The sequence below is a fragment of the Halichoeres trimaculatus genome, unplaced genomic scaffold, assembly GCF_033239565.1.
Source record: "Halichoeres trimaculatus isolate MK-OKI-2021-1 unplaced genomic scaffold, fHalTri1.1 fHalTri1_scaffold_23, whole genome shotgun sequence".
Taxonomy (NCBI): domain Eukaryota; kingdom Metazoa; phylum Chordata; class Actinopteri; order Labriformes; family Labridae; genus Halichoeres; species Halichoeres trimaculatus.
This window is the reverse complement of record NW_027437201.1, coordinates 20,047,022-20,074,000: the sequence shown is the minus strand read 5'-3', so window position 1 is coordinate 20,074,000 and position 26,979 is coordinate 20,047,022. Positions and strand designations below refer to the sequence as shown.

The window sequence follows — 26,979 nt, the reverse complement described above, 5'->3', positions numbered from 1 at the left end:
TTTTAGCAGAGCCTCATTAAGCCACAACATCATTAACCAACTATTCACACCCATTTCCCAATTTTTAGGGAAATTACAAGACAGCTCACTTCTAAACCTTGTGAGCTTCACATGTTAAAAAGCACGCTGATGTAATTTCTACACAGGATGAGGAACCAAACAGGAAGTCATGGCCCAGTAAGTTTCCCAGAACGGTAGTGTTGGTCAATTCAGTGGTTGACGGTCTAACCGATGATACTTTTAATAGATGTTCATGATTAATCACAACTGAAGTGATCTCATGCCTTTTCTCCTGATGCTATCAGCAGGTTATGGTTTTTCTCAGTAGCTTTGGCTCACTTCTCAGATCAGAATTGAAATTCTCAAAACTCCACTTGGGCACATCAAAAAAGCAGTTTCTCATTTCTTTAGATTCTTTTTTTTTGTCTGGATTGGTCAATCTTGACTGTCTCTAACAAATGGAAATGTGAAGCATCAGATCAACCAACGATCAAAAAAGTTTTCTGAGAGAGCTCACAGGTTTATCTCATGGACCATCAACTGGCAAATATGTCTGTGAACTGCCAAAAGCTGGGAGACCAACTGTGTTTTCAATCATTCAGACTTTGTGTGGACAGAGAAGATCTTTGTTGTGATGTGGATGAGAAGTTGAGGTCCAAACATACAGGAACATAAAGAGGTGTAGGAAGACTGCACTGACCTGTAATTCCCACAGCACTGCAGGAACAGTTTTCCCTAAAGAGACTTTTCTATGTTCATCACAATGATGGGGAAGGTCAACAAATTATAGAACAAACAGTGAAAGAGAAAACATGAACATTGTCCAGTCTCTTGTCATCAATCTCCCACACACACTAAGATGTAACTTACAATTTACAATACCTCTTCAAAACTTTAGACATAGTTTACATCAGAACTTCCTTCCAGGGTAAACTTATCCTGCAAACATGACCCAGCATTTTGACTGTCCTATCTATACACAATGACACAAGTACTCATCATTCTGATGCACTGACACGTTCACTGACACAGAAATTTACTTTGAGAGATAAACTAAGAATGGCTTTTGCAGGTAATCCATGGTGTTTTGATATTTGTATGAAATACTTTGAGAAATGCACTTTTTGTTCAGCAAATGGCGAAGATGATTCAAGAAATGTACCAAAGCAACTGAGAAAAACTGTAAGATAATGGATCACAAGTGTAATCAATCTTTACCTTTACAGGAAATGGAATGCCAGTGTCTGTACAGAGGAATGTACACACACATATTTGCCTGTCGATGGTTCATTAGATGAACTTTTAAACTATTTCAGAAAACTGGTCGATCATTGGTTGATCTGACACTTCACACATTTCCATTTGTTAGAGAAAGCCAAGATTGACCAGGGAGCTGTTTACCAATCCAGACAGATTTTGAAAAAAAAGTCTAATGGAAATTTGTGTAAAGATGTTTGACACATTATGATAACTTATTCAATCTTTCTTTCTTTTTTTGGTGTCTTGTATTAAGACATTATTCAAGTTTCAAGCAAATTTTCTAATAATTTTTTCTTGTTCCATTGGCAGATTTTTTTTTACTTGTTTCAATCAATTCAAACCTCATTTTAGTCTTTGAAAAACTTGAAACAAGACATTTTTTCTGGAAGAGTCAGGTGAATTTGGCTTGTTTTAAGTCTAAAAAGACATTTTCTTCTTCAAATAAGACAAAAACGCTTGATAAGATTTCCTTTTTTTCCAGTGAAGACTTACGTGACACAATGATGTCAAGACTGAAAAAGGAGTTTTGAGAATTTCAATTCTGATCAGAGAAATGGACCAAAGCAACTGAAAAAAAATGTAAAACTCATTTTTGTCTTCTACTCATGATTGTGAGACACTGACCCACTTATGGAGCCTGGAGCCTCAAGTGGCCACTCCTGGAACTGCAGTTTTCAGCTTCAACCATCAATGATTAAACAACAGACTGATTACTATGTAGAAGTAGAAGTATATACATATGTAAATGTAAAGTGGGACGCACCATAAAGCTGCTGGATGGCCAGTTCGTCGTCCAGGTCCAGCTTGAAGCTGGTGATGTCCCCCACAGGGCCCTGATAGTACGGCCTCATGATGGACGGATCAGAGGAGGAGTGAGACAGGCCGAGTGCGTGGCCAAACTCATGCACCGCAACCGTGAACAAGTCTGTGGTGCCATCATCACCTGAGGAGACAGTTTGATGTGTTCAGGTGAGCAGATTCATTTTGTTTGACTGATTGCTGTAAAATCACTGATGTTGGTAGAAAGATGTCATCCAAATGAAAGGATTCACAGACATATGCTGTTTGGTTTTCAACAGGAAGTACCTCCATAGGTCCAGATCTCATGATCGTCAAAGTGAGTGTCACCAGCGATGTCACCCCCGGTGGGGAAGAACGCGTGGGCCAGGGTGCCACCCTGCCCGTCAAAAGGGTACCCATCGTTGTGCAGCAAGCTGGAAAAAGACACTTTGATGTCCCCTACAGGCCCCGCCCCCCTGCTGTTAACAGCAAGTCGACTAAATCTCAAGGGGGCCGCATCGCTCCAGGCCTTGAAGGCGTGAGACAGGATGTTGTCCACCAAATCTCTGTTCAGGCTGGGTGAGATGGAGGATGATGGGTAACTGTGGACACTACAGACAAGAATAGACCTGTTCATTATTCATGGTCAGGGAATTCTTTGTACTCAATCACACTTTTGTTTTTAAATATTTGTGATAAACTTTTTCAGTTGGTGACCAGATAATTTCATTGGTAACAAACATGCTTAAAAATCTCATGTGCCTACTTTAATTTTCCCCTGTTGTAGAGGAAAAACATAATCAGTGTGACAATCTCCTTGACCTTAATGCCTAAAAGACCCAAGAACTGGTCATCGACTGTGAAAGGACTGGGCAGGGGTCATCAAGCAAAGCAAGTATGATTCATGGTGAAAAAGTCCAAATTGATAGTTAAACAGGGCCAACAAAGAATCCGCTTGTTGAGGAGGCTGAACTCTTTGAGTGTCTCTGCTTTTATCCTTCATTGAAAGTCTTTGAAAGGTTTAACGGATTGTCTGTCAAGGACAGAAAAAGTCTGAATCAGAAAGTTTAAGTCTGCTCTGAGATCATTGGAGTCCAGCTGATGGATTCAACCTCGGTTTGAAAGAGACATGTGGTCGGGAAAGCCAGAGGAATAATCGATCGACCTGGCCAAAACCTGGACTTTTCTCCAGAGGTGGGCAGATCAATATTGATAATATCGATACCAACGCTGGTATTGATATTGAATGATACCAGTGGAAAAAGATCCTCCTGCATGAACTGACTACGGTTTTATAAAAGTGGTGACCTGATTGTGTCTGCTCTCTCTGCTTTCTTAACTCTCTACCTCAAAAAGATTTTATTACTATTTCTTCTCAAATGATAATTTCTCACTTTGTTTATTTAAGAAAAAACAGAAGCGCACTTAAGGAAAAATCTTCCTTAAACAGTTCTACATGAAAAAAGTTTTTTTTATTTTTTTTTTACAACATTTGTTATGATGTAATAATTATTTAAACTTGATTATTTTTTATAAAAAATTAGTACAAGAATGGGAGAACTTTTTTTTTATTTTTTGTATTGTATTCCTCAACTTGGTACCTCAAAAAAGTTGTTTTAATTTTACCTTTAAGTGATACATTTTTGCACTTTATTTTCTTAAGAAAAGAATTCCGCTCATAAAATTTTTTGGGGAAATTTTTTTTGTTACTCTTTTATTGTTTCTGAACATAAATGTTTTTTTTATGACACTAAATTGTTTTGTAATCACCTTTAAACTTTGACAAATTCTGTCCTAGGTTTTAACAATTTAATCAAAAAAAAAAAATCACATAAACGCTTAAAGGTCAGCAGTCTGATGATACATCAACGTAAATATTATAAACTATCGGTAACGGTATCTGTATCGGTATTGGTGTTACTGGCCCTGTTTTTACCCTCAGCTATCAGGCGGCTAAATGCTGAGCACTAAACTAAACTGTTGGTGGTTTATGCTCACTTGGAGAGTCTTAGAAATGCATTCTTGTCATTTTATTGATGGTATTTATTTTATTTATCATGTCTACTGCTGTGGCACTGATAGGTGAATGTGATCCTGGACGTTTGTATGAGGTTTTCATTTTTTCTGTTTTCTTTTTTTTTTTTTTTTTAGTATAGTTTAGTTTAGTTTAGTTTTTTTCTTTCTTTTTTTTTTCTTTATGTTTTTTTTTTTTTTTCTGTCTTGATGGATTCCATTTTTTATTTTATTTTATCTAACCTTTATTTAACCAGGAAGTCCCACTGAGATTAAAAAAATCTCGTTTATATGAGAGACCTGGCCAAAATTAGAAGCAAAGAGATGCATGATACACTCCACAAGTTTTACTTGACATTAAAAGTAAAACAGGATTTATTTCTAAAATAAAAGCCAATCTTCTTTTTAAGCTTTTTTACTAGGTTTGTGATATGTGCATTAAATAAGAGTTTGCTGTCTATCCAAATACCCAAATACTTGTTTGAGGTCACATTTTCAATACATTTTCCTTCAGAAGTTAAAACATTAAAATTATTTGCCTGTTGGAATTTACCTCTTGAGAAGACCATGAACTCAATGAGGCAGGAGAAACTGCAAGCTGCCCTCACTGTGTCACATGATGATGTGTCTCAATCATTACTCAGAACTGTAACCATTGCACCAAACTTGTATTAAATTACAGCAAAGACTAGTTCCTTATAAAAAAGAAACTTTGTACATGTCTGCGTTACTTTTCGAAAATCCTAAGTGCCCTGCATTTTACAGAAAGTTTTAAAAATCATATTTGACGTTGTGTCTTTGGCTCTGGGCTGACACTCTCAGGTCAGGGGATTTCTCAAAAGTTAGATGTATTTTTAGATGCTGATTTAGTTTTACCGTAAAATGAAAAAACCACAAAGCTCTGCAGGTGTGCATGTCTTACAAAAACCAGAGCTATGATGCATTTATATTCAAAACAGGAAACACACCTCCATGTGAGGTCTGTCTTTTCCCACTTAAAGCCTGTCAGAGCATATCTCTTCCTCCTCCTCCTCTTCCTCCTCAGCATGTCCTCACCCCCGACGATATCGGGCAGGGAGCATCGTGGTGTGGACATGAGTTTGAAGGTTTCACTGTCTGGAAGTTAAAATCATTACAAATGTTATAGAAAAATAAATCAGGAAGCTTGAGAAATCAAATTAAATCTGATGTTTTAACAATAAAGCGTCTCAAATCAAAGCTAGGAGTCTGTTACCAAGAACCCCGGTTTCTGGGACCCCTCCGAATCTCTGCATGACCCGAATGGCCTTCTCGATCCCCTCTTTGGTCTGGAGTTTACTCGTTCGGGGGTCCGGAGGAGGAAGGTAGCCATATCTGCTCAGCCAATCCTGGACAGAAAAGGGAACAAGATGTTATTTGGTGTGTGGTTTCTAAATCATGATTTTTGCAACATGTATTTCAAGAGTATCATTTCAAATTTTCCCACAGAGGAGATATTCTGGGGACCTGAGGTCAGGTTCTCACAGAGGTGTCAGGAGGTGACGAGAAACTGAACTTAAACAGGAAATAAACCCCCTCCTCACGACCTCCTACTGGTGATGAAAGTGCAGCAATTTATATTTCTCAAAAGACTTCAGAGCAAGGTTACCACAGCTGCACGGAGAAGACACTTGGGACATTGGTACTTGGATTTAAACGTTTGTGGTGCATAATAACATACATTTGACCACATTTGTGACAGACTTTGTAAGATTTATGGGTTTGAGAGTCAAGTGAAGATAACTGTGGAAAGAAAGAAAGAAAGAAAGACAGAAAGAAAGAAAGAAAGAAAGAAAGAAAGAAAGAAAGAAAGAAAGAAAGAAAGAAAGAAAGAAAGAAAGAAAGAAAAAAAAAATCTGACTCGAAAGCTAATATTCTCACTGTAGTCTTTGAGACAATTCATAAATTAAGGGAAGTAAATCTGACTTTTTCACATTATTCTGACTTTAATCTCAGATGAGTCTTCAGACATCTCTTAAAGTAGAAATGGACTCTATGGATTGTATAGAGTTTGGTAATTCATTCCACCATTTGGGAACAACAGAGGAGAGGAGTCTGGCTAGCGATTTGGAGCCGCGCTAGGCTGGGAGCACCAGGCGTCTTTCAGAAACAGAGAGTAGAGGACCAGAAAGGAGTGTAGACCAGGATGAGGGAACCCAGGTAGGAAGGAGCCGTTCTTGTCCCTGTTTTGTAAGCCAGAAGAAGAGCTTTGAATATGATTGGAGCTGCCACTGGAAGCCAGTGAAGAGAGATGAACAGCGGGGTGGCAGGGTCTGATCAGGGACAATGATCTGTGGTTGAACTGAGGGACATGTTTAAGGACATTAAGCTCAATTTTGGACAGATTTAGTTGAAATAAAAGTAAATAATTGAGTGTTTCTGGTGTGCTGAGGTGTTTTTTTCCAAATCCCACACCGTGCCCCTCCTACAGGAGCTATAGTTGGATGCTAATCAAGCTAAATCTCTTTAGAAAATTATTTCCAAACCCAAGATAACTTCCATAATTCTCAATTTGACATGAAAAAAAAACCCAATATCTTGAGCTACAAGCTCAGGGCCTTTCTGTGTCAGAGCAGAGAGAAGTGGGCTATAGATGTTTCAAGCGATGGTGATGTCATGGTGGTTATTTGATGCTCCTCATGCTGCGACTATAGATCAAACAAAGAACGTCTCTTTCTTTCCTTATCAATATTACATGTCCCTGAGTGAGTTGCTGAGCCAAGGGCAGTATACACCTGATGAAGAGCAAGCTACAAAGCTCTTTATGGAGTAACTGAATGTAGAAAAAAACTGCAGGTGATACAAGCTGCTGAATCTGTTGTGGCACTTTCCTGTTGATCTTTAACTCTACCGCAAGTACCAAAGTCGGTTTCCTCAAAGTGATTTCAAAACCTATTGTTTCATTGGCTCACACAAGCAGCAACAGATGAGAGGAAAGGTGTTGGCTGCTTCAACGTCTGTTTTAAACGGTTTTATACCGCAAGGGAAGAATCACCTTTAGATTTTGTTTGTCCTCATTCTGTTTCCAATAAAATGAATAATTCTGCCACTTGAGAAATTTCTTTGATACAGCATCATACAGGATGTAATAGAGAAGAAATGTCTTCAGTGGAGGCAGAAATGAAACTCTCCTTTAATTATAAGTGCATGCATCAGCAAAATATGCTCATATGGGTCTGTCTTTGAGGAAGCAGGACTTCAGGAAGTAAGTCAGGATGTTTGAGCCATTATGTTGCAATAAATAACTGAAAACATTAGAAGATTGCTAACGACTCCTCTGTCTGGAGCTGAAGTGATTTTTATTGTGAATCATTCAGAAGATAAATGTGTGGATATGTTTTCTTCATGAGTCACTCAGACATTATCTCATGTGGAATATATAGTATCATGTGTCTTGACCGCAATATGGGACAAAGAAGGGACAAAAGATGCAAGCATTTCAATTCAGGACCACAAGCGGGTAAACATTTCAAAATTATTTAATATATATCTACATATATTCATCTAGGTATATCTATATCTATATCTAGGTATATCTATTTCTCTCTCTATATATATATATATGGTTATATATATATATATATATATATATATATATATATATATATATATATATATATATATATATATATATATATATATACACACACACACACACACACACACACACACACACACACACACACACACACACACACACACACACACACACACATATTTATATATGAATACAAACACATATATGTATAAGATATATTTTCAATGTGTTCTAAAAATGAATTAAAAAACAACTATCAAATCAAAATAAACATACACACATACAAATAAATAAAAAACAAACATATTAATAAATTTATATATATTAATATGTGTGTGGTTAAATATACATACTAATGTATTTTTAATATATTAGAAAAATGAATAAAGTATGACTATCGTGTCAAAATTAAAAGATCAAACATTCAGAAACAAACAGAACAACATATAGTTAAATAAACACATATAAATATATTTAATACATATATATATATATATATATATATATATATATATATATATATATATATATATATATATATATATATATATATATATATATATATATATATATAAATATAAATTTATACTTATATACTTGTGTAAATACACACACACATATCTCACACACATACACACACACACACACACACACACACACACACACACACACACACACATATATATATATATATCTTTAAAAAAAAAAAACTCAAAAATTCAGAAACAATCAGAACAACATCAGATTCATCATAGCAGCTCCAAACCCAAATGAAACTCTCACAGTGAACAACATTTTTCAAACTTTCAACTCACCACAGCTCGGCTGTACTGGTCACCCACTGATGGCGCCGCTGATGAGCTTCCTATTGTGGCCAAAACCAGCATCACCAGAAGACCCAACTCCATCCCAGTCACTGCAAAAAAAAAAAACTCCATCATCATCACCACCATCACCACCATCATCATTTGGATAATTTTGATTATTCAAAGGAAACAAAAACCTTTCTCACTCCTCACTCCTGGTAAGCAAAGAGAAGTGGGACAAAGCTCACCGTTGTGCCTCCTCTGAAGCTTCAGTCTCTCTCTTGAGACTAGGCTGGGCTACTCCCTCCCCCCCTCCCTCCCCTTCCTCCCCCATCCTCCCTCACAGCTCACAGAGACGTCTTCATCCGGCTGTAATGCACCGTGTGTGTCATACAGATGCTTAGCTGGCAGATGTTGCTCCTTCAAGAACAGTGATCAATTTCCTTTACGTTTAACCTGAAGAGTTATGGTGCAGACATCAGAGAAAAACATGTAATCAGACAAAACTGTATCTCACTGATTAATGACTGAAGACACTGAAAAGTAGTATGTAACATCTGCAGGCTCACCTCTGCCAGTCTTTCTTCTCCACTGCCTAAAGTTATGTAACTTTATTAAAATCAAGAAAATGTTCTTAGTAATACATAAGGGGATGGTTGTGACACTTTTTAAAGATGTGCCAGCCAGTGTTTAGCTAGCTGTATTAGCATAGTGGATTGAATTTAGCATGGGAAAATGTTCACATTTAGCCTGAGAAACTACAATTTATTCTGTTATACATCAAATGTTTTTTTCTGGATTAGAATAAGTTCTAAACAAAATATAGTCTTAGTCAAAAAATTAACTTTCTTACCTCAAATCTTTTTTTTTTTCAGGGTGGAAGTGGGTAAATGTTGAAATGATCATGTGACTACTATCTTATCCCTGATTGGTGGAATTGATGGTGTTACAACTCTCCCCATGTTACAGCAATACCTGGTCTCCCCTACCCCAAACTTTGTTTCCCCTGGATAAACAGCTAAGTCAGCATTTTCATTTTTTTCAGTCTTGTCAAAATATGTAATTGAATTGTCAGCGCTGTCACATCTGCAGTAGTTTTTTTTTAAAGGGTTACATTAAGTCAAAACAGTTTCAGATGTACTTTACGTAAATTTGAAAAATCCAAAATTCATTGGGACAAGTGAAAAAATCTTTTCACAGATCTCATTATTTGGCATTTTCGCTCACTTAATGCAATTCTCAGATATCTGCTCCAAGAATGATAGACATCTTAAAAAGGGGCTGAAGGAAAATGTTACTTTTGGATAGTGTGGTAAATATGTCGTCTGGCTACGAGCTTAAATAAATCTTTGAAGTTGAAAAATTGAGACGATTTCTGCCACTTTGAAGGTTTTCATGATATTTTGAACCACTATTCTACTAAATTCTCTTGGTAATAGAGTTATACTCTTGATAACTGCTAATATAGATATGGCTTTTTGATAATTTTATTATGTTTGTGACTTTTATTTTGTGTTAAAAGCACTTTTAAGACTTGATTTTGGCTCCTCTAGAGCTCTGTGATAGTCAAGCTGGAATAAAGCAACATTTATTAAGGAGGAGTATTTTAACATTAAATATTTGATCTTCTAAAGGACCCATGGTGTATTTTAGTGAGAGCGAGGATGCTGCATTAAGCAGGAGGTCTGTGGACTTTTACGTCTCATCTTATATTCCCATTATGTCTGCTGGTCATCCTCTGGTGTTATCTTTCTCTCCGTCCCTCCCCCTCTTCCTCCTCTCCATCTCTCCTCTCCATCTTTAATTTCTGGCCATCCTCCAGGGATCCACGTGAGTCAGGCCATTAGCACAGAACGCTGCTCTGCTAATGGGGGTACAGCTTCTGTGAGGTCCACTTCATGTTGCTGCTCCAGAGGAAGACATAAAAGTCCTTCAGCTGCCCCACATTTATTACTGAGGATGATGACGGACGTCTCATTAAAGCTGCTGTCCCTTTAACGGCATGAAGTACATTAACGACAGCTGGGTGCTGAACCAGGAAGTGACTTTAGAAAACAGTTAAAACCAAAAAACCCACAGAGAGATCGACCACAGTTTATTTTATGTGAGTTAATGGAGCTGTTTAAAGGATGGAGAAAATATCCCACAGCATCAGAAAGAAAGACCTTCACCCCTGTTTTCATGACACACATTTTTTTATTTTCATTAAAGGGATCCAAGGCCTTCACAAAAGGGTTGACTCTTGGTAGCTATACAGCACTAACACAACGCACGACGACAACAGAAACAACACAGAGGACTTATGTGAACCAGTGAAAAGACAAATAAATAAGAGCTGAAAGATGTTTCATATGAGATCCAAACTGAGATGCATCAACAGAACCGAGAGCCAGAGGAGCAGACGTAGAAATCTGCCATTTACAGTTTTGCTTTTGTACAACACTCGACTGGTTTCTGCGTCAGCTGATTGTCTGTAGCAGCTGGTTTTTGGTCATGCACAGTTGATTATTTCCCTGCAGCTTTGTGGACGTTGCTGCAGTTTTTCACAGTTTTCTTCCTGCGTTCTTCCTCTAACACAAGCTTTGATTGTCTTGCTAGTTCTTGCATTGACGGTTTGTTTTTATTATTCTTTGTAATGATGTGTGATTGTCTCCTGCTGAGTTAAGGACATATAAAATAATCTTCCGAGTAAATCCCCCTGCTGATTCTGTTTAAAACAACCAAATCTAAGAAGTGTACTGGAAAAAACTGAAATCTTATCAAGTGTTTTTGTCTTATTTTTAGTAGAAAATGTCTTTTTAGACTTTATATGAGCCACATTCACCTGACCAGTCCAGAAAAATGTCTTGATTCAATTTATTTAAAGACAAAAATGATGTTGGACTGGACTGAGAAGTTGAATGTGGCTCATATTGAGTATAATAAAACAGTTTTTACCAAAAACAAGACAAAAACACTTGATAAGATTTCAGTTTTTTTGCAGTGTTTCTTATTTCACATCAAAAATATATGGCAAGACTTCATATTAGCCACATTTACGCAAAAAGCCTGGATGAGAATCTTGTTTTGAGATATTTAAAGGTCCCATATTATGCAAAAATCTCTTTATTAAGTCTTCTAGTGAAATTTGTGGGTCTTTGGCTTTCCTCCCAGCCCACAAAATGTGATATTTAATGACAAAACCTGTATTTAGTAGAGCTTGTGAATGTAAAATCCTGACCTAAAACGAGCTGTTTGGATTTTGGGGGTTTGCCGACGTCAGCGATTCCCTTTTTTGACCAATTAGGAGCAAGAGCCCACTCCCCTCCCCATCACTGCTCTGTTTTTGGCTGTAAACAGCCACATAGTTCCATGCACAAGCTTCCCATCTCAGAAGAAGACAGACTAAGTGTCTAGAGTTCATTTATCAAGGAAATGTTCCAGCTACACTCAGTAAAACTGTGCATGTGTGTGCTTGTCACTTCACAACAGATTGCTTTTCCAACTTTGGACATTACAACAGAGGGCTAGCCAATAGACTGGTCCTGATTCCAGGCTCATTACCAACCATCCACCAACAAACCTGGGACCCTGGAAATGTGAGTATTTTAAATGCTGAGTGCTGTGGAGCAGATGGAAGAGCTTTTCCTCAGTGTGCCCCCTGTCTCTGTGTTAGCTTCAGGATGCTAACTTTAGCGGCACGTAGCCTGTTGTTTTAGCCTGTAATGTTACAGTAAACAAGTGCTTTGCTGTTTTCTAAACATTGTGCACTCGGAGCTCGTGGCGCCGCTCTCAGTGACGTGGAAGAGCGGGGCGGTATCAGCGGTGGCTCATTTACATATGAAGGCCACGCCCACTAAATCAGAGCGTTCTGAACAGAGGGGCTATGAGAGCCTGGAAACAATGCTGCTGTGCTTGATTTATTGGCTTTTTGGAATATGGGACCTTCAAAGAAATCCTGAGGCCTGAAAAACTATTTTTACTGTATGACTACAATAAACTCGGGCAAATTTTGCTTATTGCTGACATTTTTTCAACTTAGAAAAAGCAATTTAGTCATATTTTTGTCTTGATATCTCAAAATAAGATTGTATGAGGGCTTAGATATTACAACTATTAGAAAATCAGATTGCTCTAACTTTTTAAAAAAACAAAAAAGTAAATTTATGATCTCTGTAAATATTCAATATTTTTATGTTAGTATCAGGCGAAATTCAGCTGGTGCATCCTTTAAACTTGTGCTTCGAGGATGATTTGAGTCTACAACATGCTACATTCTTCCCTCCAATAATATCTGACATTATTCCACAGTTTCTTCATCATACACAGACGTCTGTACAAAAATAAGCAGTATCAGTCTTAGTGTAACGTTGCTGGCAGGGGAAGGCAGGATTTATCTTTTTTTTTTTTTTCTTTTTTTGGCATGTATTTTTTTATAGTTTTAGTAAAAGTGATTGCCATGAGCAAGTCTGAAATGTTCACAGTAGCCTCACACAGCAAATGCTTCGGGAACAAGCTTCATATCACAACATCATTGAGCTGCTCGAGTACCAAGACGCTGGCTGTGGTTACACTTTACCATACGGGCGTCTGCTGGTTGTCGCTTTGTGCCGCAAAAAGGAAATACAGGAGCTAATGCTTTATTTTTTCTTTACTTCATGAGCATTTTTAACCCTTTAAAGGATCCAAATCCAACCCTGGCCAAAAGAAATGACTTCATCTGATGAAACTGAAGGTTTTACTTTTCAGCGCTTCAAAACTTAACTGTACACAGAAACAAAGAGCGCCCCCTGCAGCACGAAGCCAATACCAGCAGAGTACAGTCAAGTGCAACCAAAGCTGCTCTTGGCTGATTTTGTAAACATTTATGCATTTTGGGGTCTTTAACTCATCAAGGCCCCTTCATCTCAGTCCTGTGCCTCCTTAAAAACCCGTGTGTCCCCAAACTGTTTTCTGACCCTTTGACTTACACACCCCTTCGTATCCCACCTCCTTCTCTTCTTCTTTTGATTGTCTGTTGCTCACTGTAGTCTGGCCCAGTACTGACCCAGGTTATGACTCATGCTCTGCTGCTCAGCTCCTGGGACCTGAACCGGCACTGAAACGCCAGGTGATATGAGCCCTGAGAGGAGGAAGAAGAGGGGGTGGGGAAAGAGAAAGAGACTCAGGGTCAGTTTCAGGCAGAGAAAAAGGTTGAATCCTGCGTGAATGTCAGTGAGCATGAGGTAACAGACAGACAGGAGGAAGGTGAGTGTGTCTGTTCTGGTTAAATATCGCTCACCGGTGTTGGAGTTGGCTGAGGACGGAGTCTGCAGATGAGGGGAGGAGTACGCCGAGGAGTCAAAGCTGCGCGGGGCAGAGGGAGAGGGGGGTAACATGCAGGAGTAGGAGGAGGCCGACTGCGGAGGGATGGACTGAGGGAGAAAGAGGAGAGATTTAAATCAGAACAGGAGCTTTTTTAATCTTATTTAACATTTCATGAGCAGGATGTGGCCTGAGCTGTGACATACATGATGCTCTGTGAGCAGAGTTCCAGTTTCACCACAAGGAGGTGCTAGAGAGGCATAAACCAAACTCTTCACATCACTTTGTCATCATTATCAAGTGGAGTTGGATCTTTCTTTGCATTGTCTTGCATTTGTAGTCTACATTAAACTGTCCTGTTTGCTTTTTGAACATTTTGTGCGCCTAAATTCATTGGCTCAAAATGAGGATTACAAAAAAATGATACTGCACTGCAAATACTGAAATCTTATCAAGTGTTTTTGCCTTATTTTAAACAAAAAATGTCTAATTACACTTGATATAAGCCACATTCAACTTATTAGTCCAGAAAAATGTCTTGCAGCACGAGTTGGTCTTTAGTACGATATCAGAGTTCTCAGACTTCCTTAAACAAATTTATTCATTCTAATTTATATTTACATTATTGTAAATATCTTCTTCTAAACCTGATTTCACCTAACTTATGATTCACCCTTGTTTCACTTTTAACCTTTTCACTTATACCCTTTATGCCTTTAGTTGTTTTATCTTTTGCTCATATATTTGCTTAATGTCATTATTCTTTTATTAATTTGTTCATATTTATTTTACAATTTCATATATTTATATTTGATGTTCTAATTTTGTTTGTAACTGCCTTTTATTGCCCTTTCCTTCTTTCTCTTACTGAGTTTTGTGTTTTTCGCTTTTATTTCTGTCCTCGTGGTCTCATTTTATGATGTATGGTTCTTTGTATAGTCTGGGTGGTGTCTTTCTGCTCGAGTGCCTCTTAGAACAGTGTGTTTTGTTGTTTGTGTTTCCTGTAAAAGCACTTTGTAAACTTTTGTTTTTAAATAAAGTTATTATTATTATAATAATAATTATTATTATTATTAAAGACATTCCTCTTTAAAGAGGCTTTAAACTTACAATAATGTGTTAAAAAAAATTAATAATAATATAAAATTTTCTTGTAGCACTATTCTATTTTTAAGAAATTAAAAGTGAATAATAAAAAAATATTATAATAATTATTTAAGTGTGTTCAGGTTTAAAAATAATGTCATTAATGATGATTCCCCAACAACGCGCTCCTCCAACCCCCTCATTTTGGTGTTTAATTACTCGCTGTTTTGCTCGATGAACTCTGACTGACAAACACTGTGTTGTTGTCTTTATCAGTTAGGATTAAAACGCCATTTAACTGTGTAAAGACACATTTCCTCTTCGCTGGGCGCTCGGCCTACGGCAATGCAAATGAAGCTCTCTGATTGGCAGTGTTCAGAGGGACTGCTTGGGCTGCCAATAACGGAATTATACTGAGGGGCCGTTAAGACGACGACGACCGTTTTGGGGTAAAACGCCAAAGTTTTGTTGGATTTGCGTTTACACGAAAATAGCGTTTCAACCGACTGTTGAAAATGTTGAAAATGCTGCCGAAACCGTTGCTGTGTAAACGGTAAGCCGGGGTTTTCAGTTGAAACGATGACGTCACCCCCCGCTTCGCGCGAGCGCATACAACAGTTCAACAGTACCGTTGTTACAAACGTCGTGGATTACCGTGTTTTGCTGCTCAATCTGCTGAATCTGCTGACTGTCTTTAACAAAATTAGCATCTGTCGCTCCACTTCTGCTCTTAGCATTCACCAATACACCAGATAATGGACTCAACTCTACTTCGGTGGAGATCTCCCGAAAGCGGCTTCTGGACGAGACAGTTACAGCGCCGACTACAGGCCTGGCATGCTTACTACAGCAGTTTCAGTCCATCAGTGTTTCCGTGTTAACGCAGATTTTTCCACTGTGTTTTAGCGTTTTCAGATGAGACATGGTCGTGTAAACCGGGCCTAAATTATAGTCAACATGTGAGGATGGATTTTGGGCATTAAAAGACATAATCACTCTTATGATAATATTAAAAAATCTTTAGATTAAACTACAAAAACTAAAATCTTTTAATTTTTTTTGTCTAATTTCAAGTAAAAATAGTCTTTTTTCAAGTTTTTTTTTAATTTTGTTTCATTGGCAGTTTTTTAAATACTTTTTCAAAGCAATACAGACCTCATTTTAGTCTTTAAACAACTTAAAACAAGACATTTTTCTAGACTTGTCAGGTGAATGTGTCTCATATTAAGTCCAATAAGGCATTTTCTTCTTAAAATGAAACAAAATTACTCAATAAGATTTCATTTCTTGCAAAAAATAAAGTTTGCACCTTGATTTAGATCACACGTATGTATAAAGTTTTTAATCCTCAATAGGGTTTTTTTTTTTTTAATCTGACACATTAGTTTGTTTGTAAATCTTTTTCTCAGTCTTGTATCTTTGCAACCCGTGATGCTACAGAGTAAAGCAGGTCTGCTCTGAGTCGATGACCTGCTTTGCTAAGTTTGGGAGGTGCTGATGATGAATGATGAATGTCCAACCTGGACTCCAGATGAGAAAACTGACAGAGAGCTGTAGCTGGGCAGGGACGACTCAGCCTGACTCAACATGGACCCTGGAGAGACACACACACACACAGACACACACACACACACACGTGGTGGATACATTAGCTGTGATGCCATGAAGTATGTAAAGTGTATAAGGTGAGTAACCGACGAGACTTGTTTACCTGAACTGCTGCCGTGCTGCTGATGATAGACGGACGTGTTGAAGGAAGTGGTCAGAGGGGCTTGGCTCTGTGAACAGGAAGTCACTCCTCCTGACCTCCTTTGGTTGCGCAGCTTCTCCTCCCTCCTCCACTTGGCTCTCCGGTTCGAGAACCACACCTGTCAATCAAAACATTCCCCTTTTACCCAAAACTACCCCATCCATTTTTCAAACCATTTCTCGTGAAATGAAATAAACTCTCTACCTGTATCCTGGCCTCGGGTAAATCAATCTTATTCGCCAGTCTCTCCCGTGCAAAGACATCTGGGTAATGTGTCCTTTCAAACTCTGTGGAAGATACAAGCTAACGTCAGTGATCGAGGACGACAGGACGACTGGAGAGCGGCTCGTCCGATAACCCTTGCTGCAGGGTGTTCACATATTTTGCATTCATCTGTGCATCTGTCTTTTAATGTGGAAGGAAAACTCAATCTGCATGCAGATTAAAACGCTGATTAACGTTTTAATCTCTGATTAACGACCAGATTGTTCAGACTAATAATACTAATCTGCATATCTGATGATCACTGCTTCAGACGAGCATTTCTAATTATCTCCCTGTGGAATATACAAATTCAAGAAGCTGGGATGTATCCTTACAACCATACTTTAAAATATTTATCTGTTGCACTTTGTATCAATTATTTATCGTTATGGAACACGCAGAAAGTTCAAATGAAAGGATTCAAGTTGCCTGAGCACTCAGAAAGACTCAAACTAAACTTAAGGAAAGCTTCATTTTTCATTTTCTATGACTGCATCGAAGACGTTTTTGGATTTTTTACTCGCAGGTTTTTTTAAAAAAGCAGCTCACTGATTATCGAGCACGGCATGCCTGAGCGTGAATGTGTTTAAGTATCATTCCTCGTTGTGTCACTTCCTCTAAAGTTGACAAACTGCTGACATTTCTGTTGTTGACATGTTGAAACAAAAATATGCTGACAGTCCGAGTCATGCTAATGAAGTCTGAAGTTTGAGGTCTGTTAATGAAGACGTCTTTATAAATTGAACCGTCTGTGGCGAGGTCGCTTGACATCAGCCTGAGCATGTCGATTAATGTCAAAATGAGCACAATCGCAGCTTTGAAATAAAACGTGATGAGGATGAGGAGCATGTTTGAATGTGTTGAGCTTTTCATGTGAAGAGAAAACAGTAAACAGTATTTTAACACACTAAACTCTGTTAATTAATGAATACTGCACAATGTTAACGAATCGAGTCAGCCTCACAAATTGTTATAATTGGCTGGGTTGTAATTGGCGTCTGTGTCAACACATGATTGTTATTGTGCCTCGGCCGTGCACTGAGGTCAGCGTACCTCATTAATGTCATTTGCACAGAGTGACCACAGTGATACACTTCCACTCGGCTGCACAGTGGACATTGCGTCCTGATTTAGCTCAAGGGGCCCTGCTGCAGCCATATCCAGTCAAGGGTGCCTCTGTGATCCCTCTCAGCGGATATGAAGCTACGAGGGCCAGATCTGGCTGCACAGCACAGCCTCAGTAATGATGCATCACCGAGGACGCCGCTGGAGGCGTTTTGGAGCATACTGGGAATATTTTTGGCGTTGAGATTATGGATGATTTGCATGTGGAAGTGATCGTGGAAACACTTTTCTCGTCTTTTATGCATCATTAGTTACGAGGATGGATGCATTTAGTGGTTTTTCCTTTGTTGCTCTCACTTCCCTTTAACTGACAGCTTTAGAAAAGGTGTAATGACCCCAGATGAAACTACAGAGGTGTTGGCAGCAGGATAAAGCTGCGTCATGATCGGCTCGTTAAAGCGGTGGATGTGCGTGCGTCCAGTGGCCTGACCTTTCTCCAGCGCCTCGATCTGCTCCTGCGTGAAGCTGGTCCTGTTCCTCTGCAGCTTCCTCTTCAGCTGCAGCCTCAGTTGCGACTCCTCACCATCGTCCCTGTCCACGGGGACCCCTCCTCCTCCTCCGCCTCCACCGCCTCGGCCTGCTCCCCCTCCTCCTCCCACCTCTCCCCCCATGCTGCCCTCCGTGTCCAGCAGGCAGCCGTCGGACACTGGCAGGAAACGAGAAAGAAGAATCGACGTTAAAGGAAACGCTCTCATAAAAAGAGAACAGGTGAAGAAACTTCATTTAATCATCATCTGTGGGTGCTGACAAGTGTCAGGACCCCTCCTCCTCCCCCTCCTCCCCCTCACCTGTGCTGTGTTGAGTCTGAACACCAGTGGGGTCATGGTACCAGTTGTTAGGCCCGCTCCAGTTTGAGCCGCTCTGCAGGTTCAGCATGGTTAACTTCTCATACATACTACGAGAATCCGCACCACCATGAAGAGAAAGTGCAGGCCTTGTTTCCTTCCTATCACCTTTGACTCCTCTGTCTTCCTCCTTCGGCTCCTTCTATCCTTTCTGGAGGGGTGAGGGAGGGAAAGAGAAGAAGACGAAGAAGAAGGAGGGGTTCATATCGCATGAGTTCACACATGGTCGGCATTGTGGTGAATTAGCCTCATGATGACAGACAGAAATGGAGTTAGTTACACGGCTGCTGTCGTAGTGCGTGTGTGTTATACATTGGTATGCTAGTATACCATCGGGAGCTAAGGTACATTAGAAGCCACTCTGAAAGCTACGACATTTATTATGCTACTTGCTTTTAGAGCCGTATTTGCTGGTAAGCACGAGCATGCACACACATATGCATGGGAAGGCACAAACCTGACACACACAGAGCATCATCGCCTTATAAAAGAGTCAAACCAGAGACCTCCAAGATAAGAGCTCAAATATCCACTTAAAACACATTTTAGCCGCGTGGATTAAGTCTGAAATTAAAAAGCTTTTCTGTCTCTCTTGTGCATCACCGTCGGAAGTCGAAAAGGAAGCAAATGAGAGAAATCTCAAAACCAACTGAGGCAGCAGGATGTCAAAGGTCAAGCTCCACTCAATCGTAAGAAGCAGCTGCAGGAGACACAATTCATTCATCCCGTTTTTAGCCAAATTTCTGGAATCACTCGCCGAAGCTGGCGGTGAAGTAACCCGCGATGGAAAAGAACCCAAAAGCTCCACATTTTTCAAACTTACCGACCGTCCAGGTGTTCTGAAGCCAGTGGTCCTGCCTGCTACTTCCTCCTCCTCTGTGGACCTTTATTCCCCTGTTCCCCCCGCGTCCCTTGTTCTCCAGCTTTGTTGACAACACTGTGTGTGCGTAAAGGAGAGAGTAGGAGAGAGATGGAGGGAGTTAGACAGGGTGAGAGCGAGTGAAAGAGGAGAGGGGGGGCTCTGGAGAGAAATGCGTCTGCGGGCACTCTTGTCCTCCAAGCGATGGAGAGAGGGAGGAGAGAGGGAGGAGAGAGAAAGAGGGAGAGCCACCGAGGGGTGACAAAGTGAGTCAACATCAGTGTCAAGTTTGAACTTAATGCCAGCGAGAGGAGGAGGGGAGGCCGAGAGTGGAGCATGAAGCCACGATAATGGAGAGATAGTAGATGATAAATAGATGATGGGATACCATTCTAAGCATAAAGCGCCCAAAAAACATCGAGCATTAACCACAGATTACGAAGTGCTGGATTATCACACAGACACATGCAACAAGACAAGCCATGTTTCATGAAGCTGAGTGTCCACTGAGCAGACTGTGCTGATTCTCATTTTAATACTTTAAACAGACATTTAAAAACATCCTGAAATATTTAACTCACCAACACTGTGCAGGCAGAGGTTATAAAATATGTTAGAAATTAATATCACTGTGAATTAAGTGTTGTTAGCCTTCGTTAAAAAGATCTTGTTTTTTTAAGACCTGCTGAAACCACAGAGGCTAAAACGTTACGTTTTCTCTTTTTTTAATATGAGTGAAAACATGAGGATTTTTTTAAATATTAATTAGTTTACGAAGCATTAAACAGCATTGATCAGGCCTAACATTTAGTACTGAATTCAACAAGGTAAGATTATGGCTCTTTATTATCATTATTATCTTTATTTTTTCTTACTACATAAGCTCTAGTTTTTTTGTTTCTAAAATATTTAATGTGTTGATAATAATTTTAGAGAGAGATTCTGATTGTGATTAATAAGTATTAGTAGTGTTAAACTTTTTTTTTTTTTTTGGGGGGGGGGGGGGGGGGGGGGGGGTAGGATTAAATAATACTGAATTAAATAAATTAACCCAACTTTATTAATAAAGCACTTCAGAAACAACCACAGCTGAAACAAAGTGCCGTACATAAAAGTTGGTGCAGGTATAAATAAGTCAATCAATAAAACAAAGGTGTAGGTACTAAAATAATTGTTTCATTGATCTTAAAAACAATTTAAGAGCAAAAATAAAATAAAAAATTCTCAAAAAAAAAACAAAAAAAAAAAACAAACAGGAGCAGAGTCTCAAACTGGGTTAAAAGCCAGAGACTAAAAATGAAATGAATTAATTTTTTTAAACATAATATAATTTGCAACAAATGCAGGAACGACATCGGGTCTGGAAAACATAAAATTAGTAAAATAAATAAATAGATAAATAAATAATAATAATAACAATTTAAAAAAATAAATAAAAAAACAGAAAAAAAGAAAAAAGGTTATCTATGGCAAATTATATATTTTTTAAAACTTTTATAAGATTAAAAACAAAAGACATTATATCTCATCATTTGGAAAACAATGGAAACAAAAGAAAACTGTAGAAATAAAATAAAAATGTGACTAATCTTTGCTACAGACAGTGTCAGATGAAGATGCAGCTTTAAAAAAATAAAATGATATAGAATAATAACTTGATTCAATAAATTAATTCTGTCAAGAAAAACTGAAAAATTCTGGAAAAAATGTAAAAGAAAACGTTTTTTTTATCACTGACTAAAAAAATCAAAAATAAATACTGAAATGGTTTATAATTGATGAGAAAACTGAATCATAACAAATGAAATCTGAGATGTTTTGGGTGGGGGTTTTGGTGGAAAGAGCTCAGTAAAATGGTCAAGGGTTAAGGATTTGTTGATTATTTTCATAACTCATTTAATAAAACTTTCAGCTTAAAGTCATTTGTTACTGTGCTCATAGAGTGAGTGTTTTATTCCTGGTGGTTAACTGTGAGGCTTTCTAAGGAGGCTCTGTAACCGTGGATTAAGTCGAACAGCAGCAGCCTCTCAGACCACCTGGGTATTGTTTCCTGTCTACAAAGGTATTGTTCTCCTGCAGTAACACACGGAGCGGCCTTACAGCTACAGGACGATAAACAAAGGCATTGTCTGGCCCTGCAGCCCCTCACAGAAACCCTCCGCCATGGACACACAGAGTCTGAGGTGAGGTGTAAGTAATGACGCAGGTATGACGGTATGTACGGCCGAGCCGAGGAGCCGGAGCAGAACCGAACAGGGTTTAAATATATCTCTGTGCAGCGGAAGAGGGGAGGAGAAAAGAGAGATGGAAGATGGAGGCAGGAAGGCGGAGGAGAGAGATAGAGGGAGTGAAGAGGAAGTATGTGACTTTGGGGTGGGTGTAGGGGCTTGGGGATGGGGAGGGTGCCAGCTTGTTTTATTTCCGGTTGACAAGACTTTGCGCTCCCTTTCTCTCTGTCGCTCCCTCTCTCTTTCATACTCTGCTATTCTTTCTCTGCTGCCCCCATTGCCTCACCCCTCCTCCTCCTCCTCCTCCTCCTCTTTCCCTGTTACTTTCCTTCGAGACGTGCCTTGGAGAAAGGAAAGGACTTGACAAGTTCAAAGGTAAAAAGGAGGAAGAACAGCAGAGGAAGAAGCATTCAGATGCTTGGATTAGAGTAACACGATCACACGACTGGAACTCACAGTTTCACTTTACTCAAGTTGAAGCACAAAACTATTATTTATTGACACTTTTAGCATCAAAATTAGGCCTTATTGTGCTGAGTGACTTTCTACAAATAAATGTATGATATTATAATAAAAATCACACATCTTAAAGCTGTGTAATGTGTCAGGTTGTAGTTGCAGAAGTTTATTCTAATGCCTGAAGCTTCTTAAATTACAATCAGAATCAATCTGAGGTTCAGCGAAGTGTATCCACGCATACAGGGAATACAGAAAAAAACAGTATTTCTACTTTCCAGAAGGGGTGGGAGGAAAAATTGACAATCGATAGATCAGGATTTTTTGATCAGCAATATCAAAATTGTAATTCTGTGTCAAAAAAACCCAACATTTTTTTGCAAATTTGAATTCTTCATTTCAGTCTTTGTTTATAAACTGGATTGGAAAAAAGTTATGACTTCTCTCCAGCAGAGGGCAAAATGTTTGTTATGGGAAAATATGGCTCTTGATATAGTTTGCAGACATTATCATTAAACTTTTTCACATGGTCTGGTGTAAAATAGGAAAACTATAAAACACAAAAACTGTAAATATCGAAGAATCCCAACTTAAATTGAATCGGCACCCCCAAAAATCGAATTGCGAGAGTAGCATATCGTCCCAGCCCTTAAATACAGAGCAAAATCGGAGTTAAAAATTAGGGTTGATCAGGTTTTTTGCTCTTGAGTTAGAGTCATTTGTTGATGAGTATCTGCTGATACTGAGTCCTGATTCGATACTTCTGTTATTTTCTGCTGTGCTTTTTGGCATTCAACCAGTGTCACTTTGTTTCGAAATATTGTCGATCCGATAAAAAATTAAAAGAATCTATCTATGTATCTATAAGGGCTGAGACGATATGCTATTCTTGCAATCATATTCTACGATGAATTTAACTTGCGATTCAATTTAAGCTGCGATTCAATATTTACAGTTTCTGCGATTTTAAGTTTGCTTTAAAGTATAATGATGATGATAATGTCTACAGACTATACCAGGAGCCATATTTTCCCATAACATGCACATCACGTGAGTCAGAGAGAAACATTTCGCTCTCTGCTGGAGAAAAGTGGTAACTTTTTACCAATAAAGAATCTATCTTATATAGATATAGATCTACCTATCTATCTATCTATCTATCTATCTATCTATCTATCTATCTATCTATCTATCTATCTATCTATCTATCTATCTATCTATCTGGGATCCCTGATAAGGAGGTAACATCTGGTTCCGAACAAGTCTATAATCACGTGATCTGATCAGGACATCCCTAATATTCTCTTATGACCCAAGCTTTTGTCTGGTGTGCATATCAGACTATATATTGAAGGTTCCATTTGAACGAGTGCACGGTGCTGCCAAGGTTGTGTTTGTTTACTGTGTGGGCTCTCTGGGTTTGTTTGTTTATGCTGGGTCTTTGTTTATTTTTTTAATTAGTTGTTTATTCATTTATATTTTTTATTTATTGATTTATCATATCTATTTTATTTATTTTTGTTTTTATTTATATTTTTTATTTATTTCTATTTATTTATTATTTTGATTTATTTTTATTTTATTTATTTTTGTTTTTATTTATTATTTTTTCCAAAAATCATGAAGAGATTGAAAAAAACAGAAATGCTCCTTTAAAATGGACCAAAAGTAAACAAGACAATCAGCAACAAATTGGACAATCTTTAACTTGAAAAAGAAGATAATATTGATAAGCATTACCCCAAACGGCAAATACCTCACAGGAGCTTTTAAAGCATGGTCATGTCCTGAAGTTTTATCTGAAAATGTCAAAAACTGTTACTTAATTTAACTAAATGAAGGTAGAAACCTTTTCCTGTTCATTATGAGCAGAAACTTGAGTTGTAAATAAAGAACACACATTTCTGGCTTCAGTAAAAAAACATGTACACACAAAGCGATGACTTTATGTTTAAATAACTTATGATGTGTGCTTCTTTACAGAGCTGAACTCAAAATGAGATGTAGTTGATTAATTTAAAGTTAGTGTACTTCATTTAAACTTCATCTAAAGCTCAGTGTAACACACACACACACACACACACACACACACACAGAGTCAAACACACTCCTGTTGTTCCACCGCCTCCTTTATTTGCTCTATTCTATTGTGTCCTCTTTCCTTTTTTTTGCATCTCTCTGTGTTCCAGTTGTTGGAATGTGGCTTAACCTATGTGATCCCTATGTGCTGCTGAGTGCAATAATGTGTGTGAGGGTGAGTGCGTGTGTGTGTGTGACCCTGTGTGTGTGTGTGAGAGCGACGGCGCGTGCTTCACTGCAAAGATTCATGTAGCTCCAGGACATGCATTTTTTTTTTAGTGCATCTTGTTAGTTCATTCCTGTCACCTCTCCCTCCCTCTCCCACTCGCCATCCCTCGCTTTTTCAGCGCTGGAGGGGGGATGGGGAAGGGGGGGCGGCGGCGATGGAGGCAGTCACCATGGCTACCGTGCCACGACAAATATTCATCAAGTCGTTAAAATAAAAACAAACGGGAGTGCATTATAATTGCTCTTACTGACTGGCTCCTATAATGCCTTCATATATTATGGAGCAGAGTGGAAGGGGCTCGCACACAAAAACTCGCCACAGTGATGAAAAAAGTGATTAACTGCTGACTAATCACACCCAACACACACGCACACACACATGTGTTCCAGCTTAATGTGTCTGACTTTATCCCTCATTTACCTGTTTATGGAATTCCCTGTGAGTACTTTCGTGAGTCTCTCCACTCTTTCCTCTTTGTGCCTCCATCTCCTGCTCCTCTTCCACTGTTGTGTAGCCCCAGGCGATACTGTGATGTGTCCTCCCTCTGTCCCTCCCTCCCTCTCTGTCCCTGTCACCTTCAATTGCTCTGTGAAACAAGACACACGGCCTGGGGCAGGGAGGCAGGGAGGGTGGGAGATAAAGAGGGAGGGAGGGAGGGAAAGAAGAGAGGAAAACAGAGGAGGAAAAAGAGACAGACAGCTTTATAGACAGAAGGAAAAAACATTTGGTGTCATGGAAAAGAAATATTGGATAACCTCGGCCCAGATGTGTGGCAGAGTCGACAGACCAGCTCTAAAGACCACTTCGAAACCTGAAGAATCAAATAAACACAAATCTTTTTAGGGCAGTAACTGACCTCTGACCTCGCCTGAACCTACGGCCTTAATGTGCTCAAATTTGAATAATATGTATCCTATGTGTGCCAGGCTCCGGCTGTTCCCATTCCTGCAGACACCAGTTCAACTGGTTTATGTTTGCTGAGGAACATACAGCACTCCTTATTTACAGAAACATTTAGTAAACATTGAGTCATAGTATAAAAGACATTGAAGTCTGACTGAGCAGGTATTAAAGTCACGAAAACAAACTCAATGCATAACTTAATTTGATGCTCACATTTCTACATGTGTTTTGGATAGGGATGGGAATTGATAGATTTGTCAATACCGATGCCCTTATCGATTCTGCTTATCGATCTGATTCTTTATCGATTCCCTTATCAATTCCTGTTGTGAATTTTCTTGGTACAAAAAGTAGCTTTACAGTTTTTCTGTGTCAACAACAAGTAGGCCATCTAGTGTCTCAAAGTGGTTATAGCAATGGTTTAAGTTGTTTGGAACCTTTCTGTAGTTATGAAGTCAGCCACAAGCCTTTCATTAGCCTGTTAGCTTTCGACATTTGAAATTCTCTGTATTTTTTTTTACAAAGATTTGATGTGATGTGTTTCTGTGATGAAAATTGAAATTGTATTCTGAAGCTGAAGTTATACTGATGCTAACTCCTAGCATATCAATGCAGTTTCCCATATAAGTTGGCATCAAGCTTGCGCTGTTTTGTTACTTTGGTAAATAAGGCGATTTATACCATTTTGAATGTGCTAAATATTTTGTCAATACCGATGCCCTTAACGATTCTGCTTATCGATCTGATTCTTCATTGATTCCTGTTGTGAATTTTCTTGGTACAAAAAGTAGCTTTACAGGTTTTCTGTGTCAACAACAAGTAGGCCATCTAGTGTCTCAAAGTGGTTATAGCAATGGTTTAAGTTGTTTGGAAGCTTTCCGTAGTTATGAAGTCAGCTATGAGCCTTTCAATAGCCTGATGTATGCTAACTGCTAGCATATCATTGCAGTTTCCCATATAAGTTAGCATCAAGCTTGCGCTATTTTGTTATTTTGGTAAATAAGAGGATTTATACCATTTTGAATGTACTGAATATGAATCGCCTGAGAGAGAGTGATGTAGATTTCTTTATGAAGTCAGTTCTTCAGTAAAACTTCAAGCTGAAAATCCTGAATCAGAGTTTTCTTGTTATCTAACTGCTAAGCTAAGATAGCTGCAGCAGACTAGTCGATGTAAGGCCCTGCAGTTACGGCACAATGTAAAGAATTGATAAGGGAATCGTGAAGCACAAAATAACAATATCAATGGATTGAAACATTTCTTATCAATTCTCAACAGGAACCAGTTTTCGATTCCCATCCCTAGTTTTGGATTGACTAAAACTAGACCCAAATGAGTTCAATTTAAATGGATAGTCTTTGTTAAAGAGGCTTTGTTTACATCCCATCACGTCCAAGCATAATTTTATCTCAAAACTCATTTTCAACTCATTTTCTTTGGCTTTTAATTCAGTATGA

At 38.6% G+C, this 26,979-nt stretch overlaps 1 protein-coding gene across 1 annotated transcript in view; it reads right to left on the bottom strand.

Moving 5' to 3' along the window:
- Positions 1-25,419, bottom strand: part of mmp25b (matrix metallopeptidase 25b) — a 29,438-nt gene extending 4,019 nt beyond the window's left edge. The window contains exons 1-14 of the mRNA XM_074662583.1: positions 25,375-25,419; positions 25,040-25,226; positions 19,592-19,705; positions 18,712-18,919; positions 18,354-18,569; positions 16,739-16,821; positions 16,496-16,652; positions 16,305-16,378; positions 13,676-13,808; positions 8,425-8,525; positions 5,288-5,420; positions 5,022-5,169; positions 2,347-2,651; positions 2,024-2,203 (exon numbers count right to left, since the gene is read on the bottom strand). Coding sequence (XP_074518684.1) covers positions 2,024-2,203; positions 2,347-2,651; positions 5,022-5,169; positions 5,288-5,420; positions 8,425-8,525; positions 13,676-13,808; positions 16,305-16,378; positions 16,496-16,652; positions 16,739-16,821; positions 18,354-18,569; positions 18,712-18,817 — 1,636 coding nt within the window. The 5' untranslated portion in view covers positions 18,818-18,919; positions 19,592-19,705; positions 25,040-25,226; positions 25,375-25,419. The remainder of the gene's footprint in view (positions 1-2,023; positions 2,204-2,346; positions 2,652-5,021; positions 5,170-5,287; positions 5,421-8,424; positions 8,526-13,675; positions 13,809-16,304; positions 16,379-16,495; positions 16,653-16,738; positions 16,822-18,353; positions 18,570-18,711; positions 18,920-19,591; positions 19,706-25,039; positions 25,227-25,374) is intronic.
- Between the last annotated feature and the right edge of the window lie 1,560 nt (positions 25,420-26,979).